Genomic DNA, 16202 nt, shown 5'->3' with positions numbered 1-16202 from the left:
TCAACCCCATGAAAGGATATTCTCCTTAATGTAGTCTTACCATGTTATTGATATAGACCTCTCCAGAATAAGTCCCGCCTCCTAACTTCCGTATCCATCCAACTTCCGGGCGTGGGTTGTCTATGGGAAATAACATGGCGTTTTGAAAGATCGTACCTGTCAAACTCTGTAGGTGACAAAGTAGAAAAAGCTGCTTAGCTGGGCAGATTGGCCTACACACTTCTGCCATCTAGTTTCCACTGGATTTTTTGATCAAAAAATCCAGTGGAAACTAGATGGCAGAAGTGTGTAGGCCAATCTGCCCACCAGCTTTTTCAACTTCGCTACCTACAGATGTTTTACCGGTATGATATTTCGAAACCCCATGTTATTTCCCATAGACAATCCACGCCCGGAAGTTGGATGGATAAGGAAGTTACGGAGGCGGGACTTATTCTGGAGAGGTCAATTCTCCTTAATGTAGTCTTACCATGTTATGCGAATCAAAATACTTTTATGTATCTTCATAATACCGCCGTGCCTTGCCTGTAGGCTAATCAACATTTTGATGTGCCTGTGAGTGAATGTGAATTGCGATTTTGAACAGCACTGCAAAATGACTTATTGAATCTTTGTGAATCTCGAACGGGATCAGCCCATACACGGGTTTCCCGTTTACCAACAAAACTAGATGCGCGCGCAGCCGCGAGGCAGAAGACGCTTGGTGGCCGTCCACAACGTTATAAACTTAACTAAATAGTCGGCTGCTGTAAGCTACAATCGGATTTTTTTGTATACCCCTGTTGTCTCAATGATAATAACATCTCATTTCAGACTATATTTCAAAGTTTGACGTTCATTTGGATTATTAATATAACATCGTATTTTGTCATTTTTGGCAAAGACATGCATTCCGTTAGGGATATTGAACATATTTAACATTCTCTAGCCATCGTGATTTCAAATTGGTGCAGTTTTCAGCACAAAAACTCATTTTATTCTTTTGCTCTTTTGCATTGCTCTATGCTGTTCTGTGGTGCTTTCTGCCTCTTGGTTGCGCACGCATGTTTTCGTGACGTTCCATAGAAATCCATGTATAATGATTTCACAAAACAAGAAGATGAACACGAGACAGTAAAATTACAAAATTACTTCCGGGGGAGGTAGCGAGAATGACGCAATGTCGCCGTTTTTCACGTGCTCCTCCCATTCTCTGACGGGGCGCCACATAGCCGCCATTTTAAGTCATCGAGTTTCAATTACAGCGCATAGGACGGAGAACTGGAACCAATTCAACTAATTTCTCTTCTAAAGTATTAGTAGGGAACTGACTGTTATCTGAAGCTCTTCCTTAAATCATTCATCATCTAGAGCAAAGTCAAGTTACGCATGATCAAGTAGAATCCTGCCTCGATTTTAGCCTTTAATATAACTTAGGTAACGTTAGAGGAAATGGCTGTGGAAAGCATGACTGTCCATCCAAACTCCCCAACAACAACCAACCACGAACACAACAGCCTCACTGACGAAAGGTCGAGTAATTCTACAATCATATTTCTATCCAACAATTACTTTCCCACGTGCTTTTTAGAAATAAAAAGCCTGGGTTTTGTTTTCATTTTTTTTTCTTACAAAAGGGATTAAAGTCGCCTTTTCTGGGGAACAAGTACAGAGGTAACGAACGCCATCTTGAAACGTTGCACAGCACGGAAAGACAAACATGAGCTCAGAATATTTTCAGAAGATTATTACCATCAACTATCATAGTATATGGGACGTTGAAATTAGGTAATTTGTGAAAGGGGTGACCATTTAAACGTATCTGATCCACACTGAGTAACGTTATGCCTCTACTGAGAACTTCAAATGGCCTAACGTTAGATGTTAACTTATAGAGCTATATGGCAATTAGTTAACGTTAGGATCCATCTTGCTACAGGCTAGCAGACACCATTAAAGTTAGCCATGACCAGTCAACGTTAGCTAAGTGATCAACTTAGCTAAGTTAACTGCGAACCACCATCTCATTAATACACGGAACATCGCACGCAACTGTAACTATATAAACCTTAGTCTTCACCAAGTCAGCTTGAATAAAAAGTGCTGTACGGTCTTCTTGGCAACTGGTGAGCTAACACAGTCATGGATTAGAATTGCGGTGTTAACGTTGCTCTTTAGTAACGTTAACGGGTAGCACTACACTTGCTAAATGTCCAATCTTGGCAGTGAAACAAAAGGCAAACATCTCATTACCGTTATATGTATGCTAGTTTCAGTTTAGCTTCTATCAATGGGATGTTTTACATAATAAACTTTAGCAGCTAGTTTGATTTCCCCCTTCACCATTTCTAAGCCGAATCTTGACTAATGTAATATCAAAATGGAGTTTACATTGTGTAATAAGTTAATGTTACATAATTTCATAGCTGTATCAAGAAGGTTGGCGTTGGTTAATTGCCGTGGCACTTTCCACGCATAAACGTAGTGTTAGGTAGCCTAGCCTCTTATCAATGAAGGAAGAATATCGTTAAAGATAATATTCTGAGAATACAAGTAATCTACCACGTGAGGCGGCTAATTGTTGTTACGAAATCAACTTTTGGGGGATTTTAACTTTTTTGCCCTCAAGACCCCCCTGTCTCCATGTAGATTTCCCCCCACCCTTCAATTTTATGACTCCATCTCAGAAGTCCAATGCTGTTAGTCAAGCTCCATTAGACCCCATTAAAATATTTAAAGAATTGCTTAACCATTTCAGCAATTCTTAAGAATCAGCCATTTCCATTTTTTCTATTCCCTTACGTTATAGTCTAAATGCTATTGTTGTATTTATTTAAACAAACATATTCATGAGCTCTCTTTACAATGTGTATTTTAGTTGATAAATTAGGCTCATTGTCTGAAATAATTTCATATAATCTCATGGCCCTGCTTGCAGCTCCCTGAGGACCCCCCCTTCCTCCCCCCATCTCCTCCTCCTCTTCCTCCTGTTGAGAAAAATTGCTTTATGTAATATTTGGTGGCTTAAGTAACAGCTCAAATTTGCATAATTCACATGCTGTGACTTGCTGTCCATAAAGTGGTAAAGTGCTTACCAGGTAGGCCTAACAAACCAGGGTCATGAGTCACATGCTGTCCTACAGTGACAAGAATTAGCGTACCTGTGGAATTAGGTCTACCTGGTTTTCTTCATTAATTTGGTTAAATAATGTAATCTGATCGTAAATCATAATTAGGTAAATACAATGGGACATATAAACATGAGAATGGAATTTTTCTGTTAATGAATGCTAGCTGTTTTGTCCATGAGACTGTTGATTCATTGTATTTCAGCACTAGGATGATGCTTTCATGGTGCCCTTTTTACAGCATACAATGTTGTGGGTTCTTTTAAAGCAATTCAATCTATATTTCATCAGTCCTCAAACCATTTTCCCAGTAGCATTTGTGGAATGTCTGTTCTAGCCTCGTTAACACCAGGCTTGTGCAAAATTCCAGAATTGAATTGAAACTGGCTCTTAAATTCCAATTCACTTGCATTTCAATTGAGGTAGCAAACAGGAAGCAGAATTGCAATTCGAATTGTGCACAACCCTGGTTAACACCAGACCCTTCTCAAGAGAGTGGGTCTGGAAAAGGTTCATTGACTTACGACTTCCAGTAGGGGCGTAACTAGCAGTGAAATTAAACTTAAAATGGTGCATTAAAGTCTTACCAAATAGTTTCTAAAGTGTAGTAATCTTGTAAACTAAGGTTTTTAATGCAATTGTTTACTCAATTCTAAAGAAATATTCGTGCCGGATTAGCGATTATATTTGCGTGCCTGTGTTTTAGGGACATTGGAAATTGGCTTCAATGGGCTCTTGGCCAAACGGACCTGCCGAACAAATCCCAAATTTGCCGAAAGTTCGTATGGGTATTCCCAGGCTAGCAAACTTCCTGTGCATAGCTATGTTTTTAAAGACACACTGTCCTGTTCCATGTTTTATGTTCACTTACTTTGTTGAACTGTGGGCTAATGAATATTTACACTCTTTTAAGATTACTTTGTAGCCTTTTCCAACAAATGTAAGCCTATATCATTTTTTGTTGTTCTAAGCATTATGAGATTTCACATCAGAATATTATGTCTCACAAATAGAAAACTCAAAATGTTGTCAGTGTTTTTAAGTTAAAACTTTGAATGCTGCGTTGTTTTCGGAAGCTTTGGCCCAGAGTGCCAGCAATCTAGATCATTGTTGACAATAGAGCCACAGCATATTCTATGTTATAGCAATGGACACTATGGCTTGTTTGAAAGGTGAGACTTTAAGCTCTCAGTGGGCACAAACCGTGAATCTGTGATCGGGGGACGGGGTCTATTTGAGGGAGCCGTGAGTGCTCACTTATCCACTTATGTTGGGTGGTGGTGGTGGGTCACTTTGAAAATTCAATTTAAAAGAAACCATTTTGATTTGAGGTTCAAACTGTAGCAAGTCCTCAACTGCTTGAGTCTCCTCCACCAAAACTTTAGTGGTCTCCTTGAGGTCAGTTGACATGGTCACCGTTAGACTAGAGGGGAGAAGGGATGGGAAAAGGTCTGGGTTCTTCCAGAACTTCGTACCAAGTTAAAGCGGTGTCGAGATGTTTTAATGCATCCCAGAAAGATTTTTGTTTGACTTGTTAGTTTTTAGAACATTTATTTTATCTAATGACATATCTAACATCATGAATTGCATCCACATATCCTTATGCACTATGCCCAACTGTTTTTCACTAGCCTAAAACCGTGAGACTGAATGCTAATTACTTTCACATTCTTCTTAAAGTGACAGGCACTTAACGTCTCCATTAGCTAGCATGCTCACTTGATCTGATAGGGCCCTATAAAATCCATTTTTTTTATTTTCCAAATTCCGTTTTATTTTTTCTCAAATTCCGTTTTTTTGGATTTAATTTTAGTTGTTTCGGGTTTTTTTTTTTTTACTTGTCTTCACTTATAAAAACTCAATGACAGACACAAGGCGCTTGATGTTGCGCTCTCTCATTGGTGATAATCTATTGCAGCACTTTTTAAATGGTGGGTCTGCGCATCTGCTTGAGGTTGCTGACATTCGTGTCTGAGAATGGGACTGCTTGCAATGTTTCAAGAAACTGACATAGTCATATACTTAATAATAATAAAGTAAAAAAAAAATTGTAAGTGCTGCATGCTGCTAATATGTAGCTTGGTCCTTACCGCCTGTGACTATGTTTCTCTTCGTCATACAGTCTGGCACAATGTAATAATAATCTGTCTCCTTAATGGGCGTATGCTTATTTTGAGGTTTAAAATCATGGAGTTCCCTTAACCAATCAGCAACGTTTGGTAATGACGTATGCTGTGTGCCGGAGTTCAGGCTCTTACGCTTACCACTTCCGCTTCCAGTTCAGGCTCTTACGCTTCCCACTTCTGCTCTCAGTAGTAAACAGACCGCTGGCTAGTTTGTAGGCTACCTGACCGCCAGGGCAGTGTCTTTGTAGTGGATATCTCTGTTGCGCCAGCCACAGACCTAGAGTTGTATACCAAAAGCGTCAAGTCACCGAGATTATATCAGCTCTTGTCACACGCCAGTTTTCCTCTTATCTCTTCTCACCGCTTATCAGACGATTGTTGTTCTACGCAGCCCGGTGACTTCGTCGGAGCTACGGAGCTTACTTCGTCCTCCACAGGCTGTTCAGACTACACTCTCGGATAAGTTGGATTGTACTGACGACCTACGTGTTATTTAACCTGGAGCTTGCTCGGTTAAAGTAACAGTTGTTTGGCATTAAACAACGCAGCCTCACCTTGAGCCACACTCGGTAACTGGCTAACGTTACTGTCCACAAGCACGGTAGCCTCGCCTTGAGCCCAGCTCGGCCACAGGCTAGCCTCAGTCTGTCAAACACAAACACGGAGCGGTTTACCTTGAGCCCAGCTCGGTAACCGCTAGTCCCAGTCAAGCACAATCACAGCAGCCTCGCCTTGAGCCCCGCTCGGTAGGCTAGCTAGTAGCTAACATTCCATTCCTTAAGTAGGCCTAACATTGCTGCATTGATTTTGTAAAGGTAATTTGAGAGTAGGGGGGAGAATAACGAGCAGCAAACGTTTATTTGAAAACATGATAAGTACTGATGCATGTAGTACACTTGTGCGTTTAGGTTTAGTTATCACCATCTGATAAATCAAACTTTTCCCAAAGCCAGTTGGAAGGAGAGTTATACGATGTCCTTGCCATTTATAAAATTGACAAGACAAGCCTCTTGTTCCTGCTTTAATTGCGTGATGTCCTCGAGAATTGAGACAACTTCGCGGATAGCTTCTAGCGTCTCTTCCTCCATCGCCATTGTTGCTATGCTGTTGAACTACAAGCTTTGCTGGACTACAAGCAACTCTGCAGGCAAGTTCCGCGTCATCACTGAACTGTTCGCTGAATGGCAACTTATAACTTAAAACAGTTACAAATGTATTTAATTTATTTAACATTTATTTAATGGCATTTGAACAATTACACATACATGTGTCATGATGCAATAAACTAAGCCTATTACAACCACCACTCCATTATAAGACATTTTAGTCTAGCGTTACCCGCAGTCCGCCAATGACAACACCATCAAATATGTTCCGGATAAACATCAAACATCCGTTTGATAAATAAGTTTATGTTTAATTTAAATTCAACATCTCTACTTTTGAAGCTATTTAATCATTAACTTTTTCAGTATCTAGTATAGCTAGTACACCTTAACGGCCCACACCTTGTGAAACCCTGTGCTATAGGGAGGGAAAGTAATCTCATCGCCATCTAGTGGTTGCGTTCCTAGAGTTTAGCGGAGGGGATGGGATTTTTTTTTAGAAAAAATATATCTCGGTGCACATTGGGATCTTAATTTAATGCCTTCCATATGTTAGGCACTGGGGTCACCTCTATTGCTTCAAGTGGTCATACCTTATTTTTAGGATCAGTTGAATTGTTTTGAGTTTTTGTCGTAACATGGTGATAACAAACTACAGTTGCATGTGACGTCACAGGTTTGGGCGCTTAATCTCTAAATGACCAATACGGCAATTTGCTTAACTGGCTTACATATTTTTGTAATAACGGAAGGTGATGTAAACCGCGTGATAATAACCTTTATGTCTGGATAACTGGTGTTATGCTTCTACTCACATGAAGAGCTGGCAGTAAGTGTTAAGTGGCAATGCTAACCAGGCTAATAAACAAACCATGCTACGTGAGTAACGTTGAAGGGTAAAGTCACGTGGCTTTTTTGTAGTTCGTTTATGAAACAAAAGGTTCAATTTCGATTTTTTTTAAATAAGGCAGAATAGGGTCTGACATTTTCACAGTTAGAAGATTATTACTGTATAGACACTGCAAAATATTTTTGGTGGATAAGATCGCTGATTTGGCTTCACAATATTTTTTTTAAAATAGGTCTATGGGACTTAACATTGGAGCTGCTCTTCGATAGGAACGCAACCACTTGGGGTGCTGGTTTTCACTTTCCCTCCCTATAGTAACACACTAGCCACCATGTGTGTCTTTCTTCCTTTTATGATGTCATCACTCAGTTGTGTTTTGAAATACGATCTTGACAGAAATGGTCAAATGTTGTTGTAGTGCATTTAGAGTACCACAGTTGATATTGAAAAATAGAGTTCGAAGGCCTTTTGGCAACAGGCATACATGCTTGTTAATATATCATGCACTATGATTTGCCGTTTGCAAAGTACAGCAGTGTGCTTAATCATAGTAGTTGTGCTCTTACTTTTCAGGTAGGGTCCTTTAAAATTAATGCCATGTTTTGCAATAATGTAATTGGCCTGACCCTAACACACTAACTAAATCAACTAGATGGTTAAAGATTTAGGCTGAACCATTTCATTTGTGTGCATTAGGAGCAAAATAATGTAACTGTACAGGGGATCTTTGTCTTTATGCCCACACTACTCCATCCTTATGATCATCTACATCCCAGACTCTAAAGGCACTTCAAACGGGAGACTGAGACTGGACAAACAGTCTGAATCAGAAATAGTGATCTGTTTCACACCTTTTTCCCTTTTAGATCCGGACCCTCCTAGTATAAAAGAGGAACTGTGCACAGCGTCCTATGATGCAATCACCGTTCACTGGATATCAGACGATGAGTTTAGTTTGCTGTCCTATGAGCTTCAATACGCCATATGTACACATTCATTAACATTCATTAACGGTTGTTAACCTGACCTGTTCTTTAAAATGTCAATATTTTTGCGCATCTGAATAGTTTTACAAAGAATATTATTCTGCTGTTCTGAAATTCACGAAAACTTGGTTATAGCTTTATTTTTCAGGGTTCCCACGGGTCATGGAATTTCTGGAATATCATGGAATTTTAGAAAGTCTATTCCAGACTTGGAAAGTCAGGGAATCTTATTATTTGTGGGACAAAGTCATGGAATGTCAGAGAACTTTGTTGTAACAGTTTAACATTTTCTTGCCAAAATACATTATTGGGGGCCAAGCAGCGAAGCTGCGAAGGCACCCATTGTGTTTCTATGATTTCTTATTATTAGAGTGCATGAAAATGCACTCTACTGTTCTTCCTAGGCTTCTTCTTCTTCTTCTTCTTATTATTCTTCTTCTTCTAACGCAGTTAATGCAGCTTCAACCGTTTAACGTAGAAACTTCATTCAAACTGCGTTGCGTAGGTCTTACTTATGACATGTGGGCTTTGTATTTTTCATCTTTGTAACTTTTATACTTTTTAAACTATTAATTAAAAACTGCTCAAAATTTCCCCATAGACTTAACATGGGCTGATGACATCACAATGGACTAATTAACTTGATTTGCACCTGGTATCATCTTCCAGCTGCTCATCTAGGCCCCATCAAAGAATCAGTTCAACTGATTACACCTGTATCAACTGCTTTCTACTGAACTAGACCAACTCTCTCTGTCTCTCCATTCTACAAGGATATAAGACACATTTCCTCCAACTTTCTATCCATTCATCCTCTTCAAACCATTCACTCATCCACCTATTAAACTATCCATCAACATCCATTAAACAATCTGCCTATCAACATCCATTCAACTTTCTGTCTATCAACATCCATTACACTATCTACATTTAACTTTTAAACTATATACTCTGTCTCAGGCTTTAAGCATACAATATGGCTCTATTAAGACTGCCGTTAAGCAATTAGAATCCTATGGCAGGTGTTCGGGCCAGCTGCATCAACTGCCAGTCTCAGGCTTTAAGCATACAAACTGGCCCTATTAAGACTACACATCCTGTCCAACTGCTTCCTCTGCCAAAAACTGTTTCAAAATAAAAGTCCTCATTACAATATTTCACTGTTGAACAATTTAACCCTTTAAACTACTGAACTTTTTAACTGTTCAGCCATTGTAACTGTTACTTGTCATCAACTATGACTCCTACCCACTGTAGCTAGTTAGCATGGTTAACATAGTTAGCATGTTAGCATACTAGCATGTTAGCATGCTAGTTAGCATTTTTAGCAAAACTGCTAAAAATGATTAGCTAAGTTAGCTAAGTCACATGGTTAGCATAGTTAGCATGCTAACATGTTAGCATGCTAGTTAGCATTTTTTACAAAACTGCTAAAAATGATTAGCTAAGTTAGCTAAGTCACATGGTTAGCATAGTTAGCATGTTAGCATGCTAGTTAGCATTTTTTACAAAACTGCTAAAAATGATTAGCTAAGTTAGCTAAGTCACAGGGTTAGCATAGTTAGCATGCTAGCATGTTAGCATGCTAGTTAGCATTTTTTACAAAACTGCTAAAAATGATTAGCTAAGTTAGCTAAGTCACATGGTTAGCATGCTAGCATGTTAGCATGTTAATTAGCATAGTTATCATAACTAATAAAAATGATTAGCTAGGTTAGCTAAGTCATATGGTTAGCATAGTTAACATTTTAACATTGTTAGCATGCTAGTTAGCATAGTAACTTGGTTAACATTATTATCTTTGTTAACATAGTTAGCATAACTACTAGCAAACATTGGAGCCATTCCAACTGTTAGTTATCAACTATCTGCCTAAATAATTGAACCATTTCAATTATCAACCTATTTAACTGTTTAGTCATTCCAACTATATTAAACCTTATCTACCAAGCAAATAATTTAACCATATGAACTCATCATATTTTTGCATTTTCATGCACTGTATTTCCTTCAAGAAATGCTTTTCTAGTTATTATTTAACATCTTTCCTCTGCCATTGGAGTCTATGGCAGCCCATAGAACCGTCTGGCGAAAAGTTGTGAAATGTGGCACACTGATTAGGGACAGTCCCATGATTAATTTCACCAAGTTTCATGTCAGCACCTCGATGGCTCTAGCGCCACCAACAGGCCAAAGTTGGACGTGCGTTCACGCACGTAACTTTTGACCTGTTTACCCGATTTTGAAAAATGAGGTACCGTTGGAATCCTTGGACGTCATCACCCTATGACGTCATTTTCCGCCATGATGGATTTTCCGCCATATTGGATTTAATTGAAAGTGAAACTAAAACTTCACAGGTCACAAATTTTGTCCGATCGTCACCAAACTTGACACACATGATTTTCAGACCAAGCCTCACAAAAGTTGTGGTGTTTTGTCTTCGGAACTATAACGATTCACCCGTAATATCCAATCGAAATTCGCGGCGAAGCCGCCAAACAGGAAGTGAGCTCATATCTCAGCAACCCTTGCATGTATCAAAGACAAACTTGGTGCATGGGCTCAGGACCCAACCAGAGGGACGCTCAAGAAATTTGGTGACCTTTGACCTCTAGGGGGCGCTGTAATTAAGAAACATGCTTTTTGGCCTGTAGCTGCAGTTGTGCTTAGAATTAAAACACACTAGTTGTGTCTGGTAATACTGTTGGAGGTCCTTAGGCCGACCCAAGCCAACTTGTGATGTCATCGTAATTGATTCGGCCGCCATATTGGATTTAATCAAAAACACGTACAAGTTTTCGCAGGTCACAAATTTAATCTGTTCTTCACCAAAATTGGCAGAGACCATCTTCAGACCATACCTGATGAGTGCATTGCTTTCTGGAACAATTGACAGAAGCATTGACCTGTACCAGCCAATCGAAATTTGCGGCGAAGCCGCCAAACAGGAAGTGATTTCATATCTCAGCAACGCTTTCATGTATCAACACCAAATTTAGTACATGTACCTCAGACCCCATCGGGAGGACGCTCAAGAAATTTGGTGACATTTGACCTCTAGGGGGCACCGTAATTGACAAAAATGCATTTTGGCCAGTAGTTGCTGATGCGCATTATTTTGCAATGGAAGTCAACGGCAGCCCATAGAACCGTCTGGTAAAAAGTTATACAATTTTGCACACTAATTGGGGACAGTCCAATAATTCATTTCACCAAGTTTCATGCCGGCACCTCAAGCGCTCTAGCGCCACCAACAGGCCAAAGTTGGATGTGCGTTCACGCACGTAACTTTTGACCCGTATGGCCGATTGTCAAAAATGATGTATCGTTGGAATCCTTGGACCAAGCCGAGTTCAACGCACCCTATGACGTCAATTTCCGCTATGATGGATTTTCCGCCATATTGGATTTCATCAAAAAACCTTAAATGTCTTCACAGGTCACAAATTTTGTCCAATTGATACCAAACTTCACAGATATCATCTACAGACCATGCCTCATTAATGCATTGCTTTTTGTCTTCGGAACTATAACCATTCGCGCGTAACAGCCAATCGAATTTTGCGGCGAAGCCACCAAACAGGAAGTGAGCTCATATCTCAGCAACCCTTGCATGTATCAAAGCTAAACTTGGTGCATGCACTCAGGACCCAATCAGGAAGACGCTCAAGAAATCTGGTGACCTTTGACCTTTAGGGGGCGCTGTGATTAAAAAAACATGCCTTTTGGCCTGTAGCTGCTATTGTGCTTAGAATTAAAATGCACTAGTGGTGTCTGGTAATACTGTTGGAGGGTCTTAGGCCGACCCAAGCCAACTTGTGATGTCATCGTAATTGATTCGGACGCCATATTGGATTTAATCAAAAACACGTACAAGTTTTTGCAGGTCGCAAATTTCAGCGGATCCTCACCAAAATGGGCAGAGACCATCTTCAGACCATAACCTATCAATATATTGCTTTCTAGAACAATTGACAAAAGCATTCGCCCGTGACAGCCAATCAAAATTGGTGGCGAAGCCGCCAAACAGGAAGTGAGCTCATATCTCAGCAACCCTGCCATGTATCATAACCAAACTTACTACATGGATTCATGACCCCATTAGGAGGACGTTGGTGACCTTTGACCTGTAGGGGGTGCTGCAATTAGCAATATTGCATTTTGATCTGTAGTTGTGTTTTATTGATCTTTTATTTTTTGATGTGTAACTGATGACAACATGTTCCATCCAGTTCATTCTAATGCGTGCGTGCGTGCAAGGGCGGGGCGGGCAGGACGGGGTGGGACGGGCAGGGGTGATTAGGTGGGGGGTGCTGGCTGGCGGAGGCGGTGTCAATACTCAGCCCTGTTTTAGCCCTACAAAATCAGCTATGTTTTGATGTGACACTTGTTAAAAGTGTTGATCGCGGGTGTCTGCTGAGTTCTATCTTGTCGCCCTGGCTACTCCGGCCTATTCTGCTTGGCCCCCTCATTGCTGCTTGCAGCTATATTTACAAATATATTTCTACGCAGAATTTGTGTTTCTGCTTATTAGCTGCTTGCTTGAGTAGCCCAACTGTGTTTATTCAATGCCCATTTATTCATCTCCCGCTCTATATTGTATAGTATATAGTACTATTCATTATATAGTCATTATATAGGGTGTGTTCGAAACGGGACACAGCTGCCTACTGCCTCCCTCCCTACATAGAGAGCTGTCTCACTAGACATGACTTTGGATTAAATGCATCTTTTTAAAATGAGCGTAGCACTCTAGAATCTTTGGTTAACACTACGGTATGACGTTAGCAAAGGCCTGACGTTAAACTAAATTAGCTTACGTAAGCTAGCAGGCTAACGGTATAAATTAGTTTTACGGCCGGCAGATATATCAGACCAGACGCTATTAATGGTTACAACAATGGCATAATCAGATAGTAAGTTGTTTATTTTTCATCTCTTATCTACAAATCTAAGCAAAATAAGGTCACACAAATGACATTTTAAACAGATTCAGCAGCCATTACTGATGTCATCTGCCATGTTTGTTTACCTTTCACAGCTGTTTCAGACGTTGCCGCAAGGGATTATGGGTAGGAGGGAGCATGAAGTGTGCATCGATGCTGCCTCCAAAAATGACCGTTATTTGGGAATTCTAAGATATCTTAAACGGCAGCAGAACTAGTTTTTTCGGTTTCGAACCACACTTGCTGCCTTGCTCCCCAGTTTAAAAGGCAGCAACTTTACCCGTTTCGAACACACCCATAGTAAGTCATTTTTTTGTCAGGGAAAAGTCATGTCATTTTACATTTGACCCCCCGTACCCCCCACACATACTTCCCCCCAACATTCCAGATCAATTTTACGCGTCATGTTTTTATGTAGCATAGTCATATTTTACTCCATTTGAAAGCTTTAGACTCTTGGGAATCGATACACCTTTTTATGTAAAATATAGTGCTTATATAGTATGTTTTTTGTACGTTTTTTTATATAGTACGTTTTTAAATTTATCTTTCAGTGTCTCAATTCAAAAGGGTCCCCCTCCCTCTCCCTCTGTGCTTCCCTACCTTCATCATGGCCCCTGACTATTTTCCATTGGTTGCACAGGTGCGCCTTGACGCCATCAGCAATATTGAATTCTGTGTGATTATCAGTGCTGATCCTAGTCTTTGCTCGACCCTCCATAGATACACACACACACGGCAAAATGATGGGTTGTCATATGTTTCTATTTCATATTTTGGAATTCAGAAACTTTATATATTTTGTTAATTATAGTATTTTATGATCTTCATAATTACTAATAGCTAAACATATTTTGTAATTTGAATATTACACATATTGTCATATTGATTTTTAAAGTATTACACTTGTCTTTAACTCATTGAATGCCAAACTGTTTTCGGGAGCTTTGTCCTAGAGTGCCAGCAATCTAGACCATTGTTGATGATTTTTGTACAGCCACAGCATATTCTGTGTTATAGCTATAAACACATACTACAATGGCTCGTTTAAAAGGTGAGACTTTAAGCTCTCGGTGGGTGCAAACCGTGTATTTCTACACGCCTCTGTTCCTGAGAAATCCAAAGCTAAACAATGGCTAGTTTTATCAAAATCGCTGTTTTTTTCTAGAAATGGAGATATAACGTCTTTCATGAAATATGAAGTGTTGCCTGTTACTTACTTGTGTAAACTTTCCGGGAAGTGATCAGCGAGACCTGGCGAGACTGCCACCTAGTGATAGAGCCACGAAAATGGCCTGGTTTTGACCTGACGTGCATGCGTCACTGATTTGACCCAAAGCGGCAACCGAGTTATGATAAAATGTCCAGATAAAATGTCCAGATTGTGCGTTTTCATGAGTTTTCGATCGTCATATTTCATATTATTAATCTATCTAATATATTTCATTTCCATTAATCACAGAGTTCCCAAAATCACATATAAGGTGTGTTAGAGTGTCTAGTTTCGTAATTTAAAAAAAGCTAAAAACGTAATATTACGTTTTTGGCACTCAACGCATGGGAAGGAAAAACGTAATATTACGTTTTTGGCACTCAATGAGTAAATGTCATTACAGTGGTGGTGTGTATGTCTAAATTGAGTCACTTTAAGAAGAATGTGAAAGTAATTAGTTTTCATTCTCACGGTTTTAGGTTTCATCAGACCAGATGATTTTACTTTTCATGGTTTGAAAGCCGTTCAAGTGCTTTTTGGGAATCTCAAAAAAATGGCTTCCATCTGTCCACTCTACCATAAAGGCCTGATTGGTGGAGTGATGCACTGATGTTTGTCCTTCTTTAGGCTGGATTATTTCATTTCCCTATCCCAGAACACCCCCACTTTTAAAAAGCTTGAAACGCCTCTGCACATAGGCTACAGGAAGCACCGACTGTCATTCTTAAAAGTATATAAAAAATTTAGTCGCACCATTAAAAATTTTGGTCGCACTCTAGAGCCCTGTAGATGCAGCATATTGGGTCTTGGAATGTCCACAAGAAATGTCCATAGAATATAATATCCATGTTTTATCCAATATAAGTTCTGTAAATGTATAGTGCATCTTATACACATCTATTGAACTAGCAAATAGTACTTTTATGTAATAATTCCATATTTTGTGTAGTCATTCTATATAAGAACAACTGACATCTAGTCCAGTATAGTCTACAAGAAACTTCAGAGTGTTACCTTTCTTTTGAGACCAGTATTATGCTTCTACAACAACCGGTTCATATGCAGTAAGCCTTTTATTGTTAGTATGGGTATTTTGGGTAACCAAAAATGTCTAGGTGGAGTCTCCATAAGACATTGAGCAAAACGCGTGGACATACCTTTACAAATAACTGTGTAAAATACTCATCGAATACTACACTTTTACACACAGCTTCATAATACCTGGTGCCAGGGCTCAGTTGAAATATGAATGAGGTGTTTCAACCAGGCAAAAACAAAATGTTCTCTTGATCTGTTCATGTGCACCAAAATGTCACTTAATTATAAATTTTTTGTTTGTTTTGTTACGTTTTTAAGGCTGTTTATAGAACAAACCTGCCAGTAATTTTAAAACCTGATTATGTCTCCAGGAGTACCAACCTTGGGTCAGGTTTTACAACCAGAAAGCCTTGGGTCAAGTTTTACTACCAGAAAGAATATGCTTTAAAGAGCCATGACCTATGATTATCAAATAATATTTTTGCCTGAAATGCATATTGCTAATCTGAAACAGGTTGATGTTTTAACACCAATGTAATGATAAGCTGATATTGTGTTGTACAGACGTGAGGAGGGTGAGCTGGAGGAGGGTGAACTAGAGGATGATGGGGCAGAGCCAGACTCTCCTCAGAGAGAAGGGTCTGAAGCAGTGGGAAAACCTCACCACAACAAGGACCATCAGGCCAGTGGTTCAGATGATGAGAAAACTCATCGCCGCAAAAGGAAGAGAAGGAAAGAAAAGGAGCGTGATAAGGAGAAAAGAAGGGCAAAAAAAAGGCGAAAGTCATCTAAGCACAAAGTAAGAGTTTAGTTTGTTTACCATTTCA

The 16202-nt window shown here is 39.6% G+C and overlaps 1 protein-coding gene across 1 annotated transcript in view; it reads left to right on the top strand.

Moving 5' to 3' along the window:
* Positions 1 to 1231: 1231 nt before the first annotated feature.
* The window catches only part of zc3h4 (zinc finger CCCH-type containing 4), a 130379-nt gene continuing 115408 nt past the window's right edge, over positions 1232 to 16202 (top strand). The window contains exons 1-2 of the mRNA XM_076281798.1: positions 1232 to 1511; positions 15940 to 16174. Of these exons, the coding sequence (XP_076137913.1) occupies positions 1432 to 1511; positions 15940 to 16174 (315 nt within the window). The 5' untranslated portion in view covers positions 1232 to 1431. The remainder of the gene's footprint in view (positions 1512 to 15939; positions 16175 to 16202) is intronic.

Source organism: Alosa pseudoharengus, unplaced genomic scaffold (genome assembly GCF_046254945.1).
Source record: "Alosa pseudoharengus isolate Yale_2024_CS ecotype anadromous, Long Island Sound unplaced genomic scaffold, YU_APseudo_1.1 YU_APseudo_1.1_scf_13, whole genome shotgun sequence".
NCBI classification, from domain to species: Eukaryota; Metazoa; Chordata; class Actinopteri; order Clupeiformes; family Clupeidae; genus Alosa; species Alosa pseudoharengus.
Note: the sequence above shows the minus strand (reverse complement) of the source record. Positions and strands in the feature narration are given on the sequence as shown.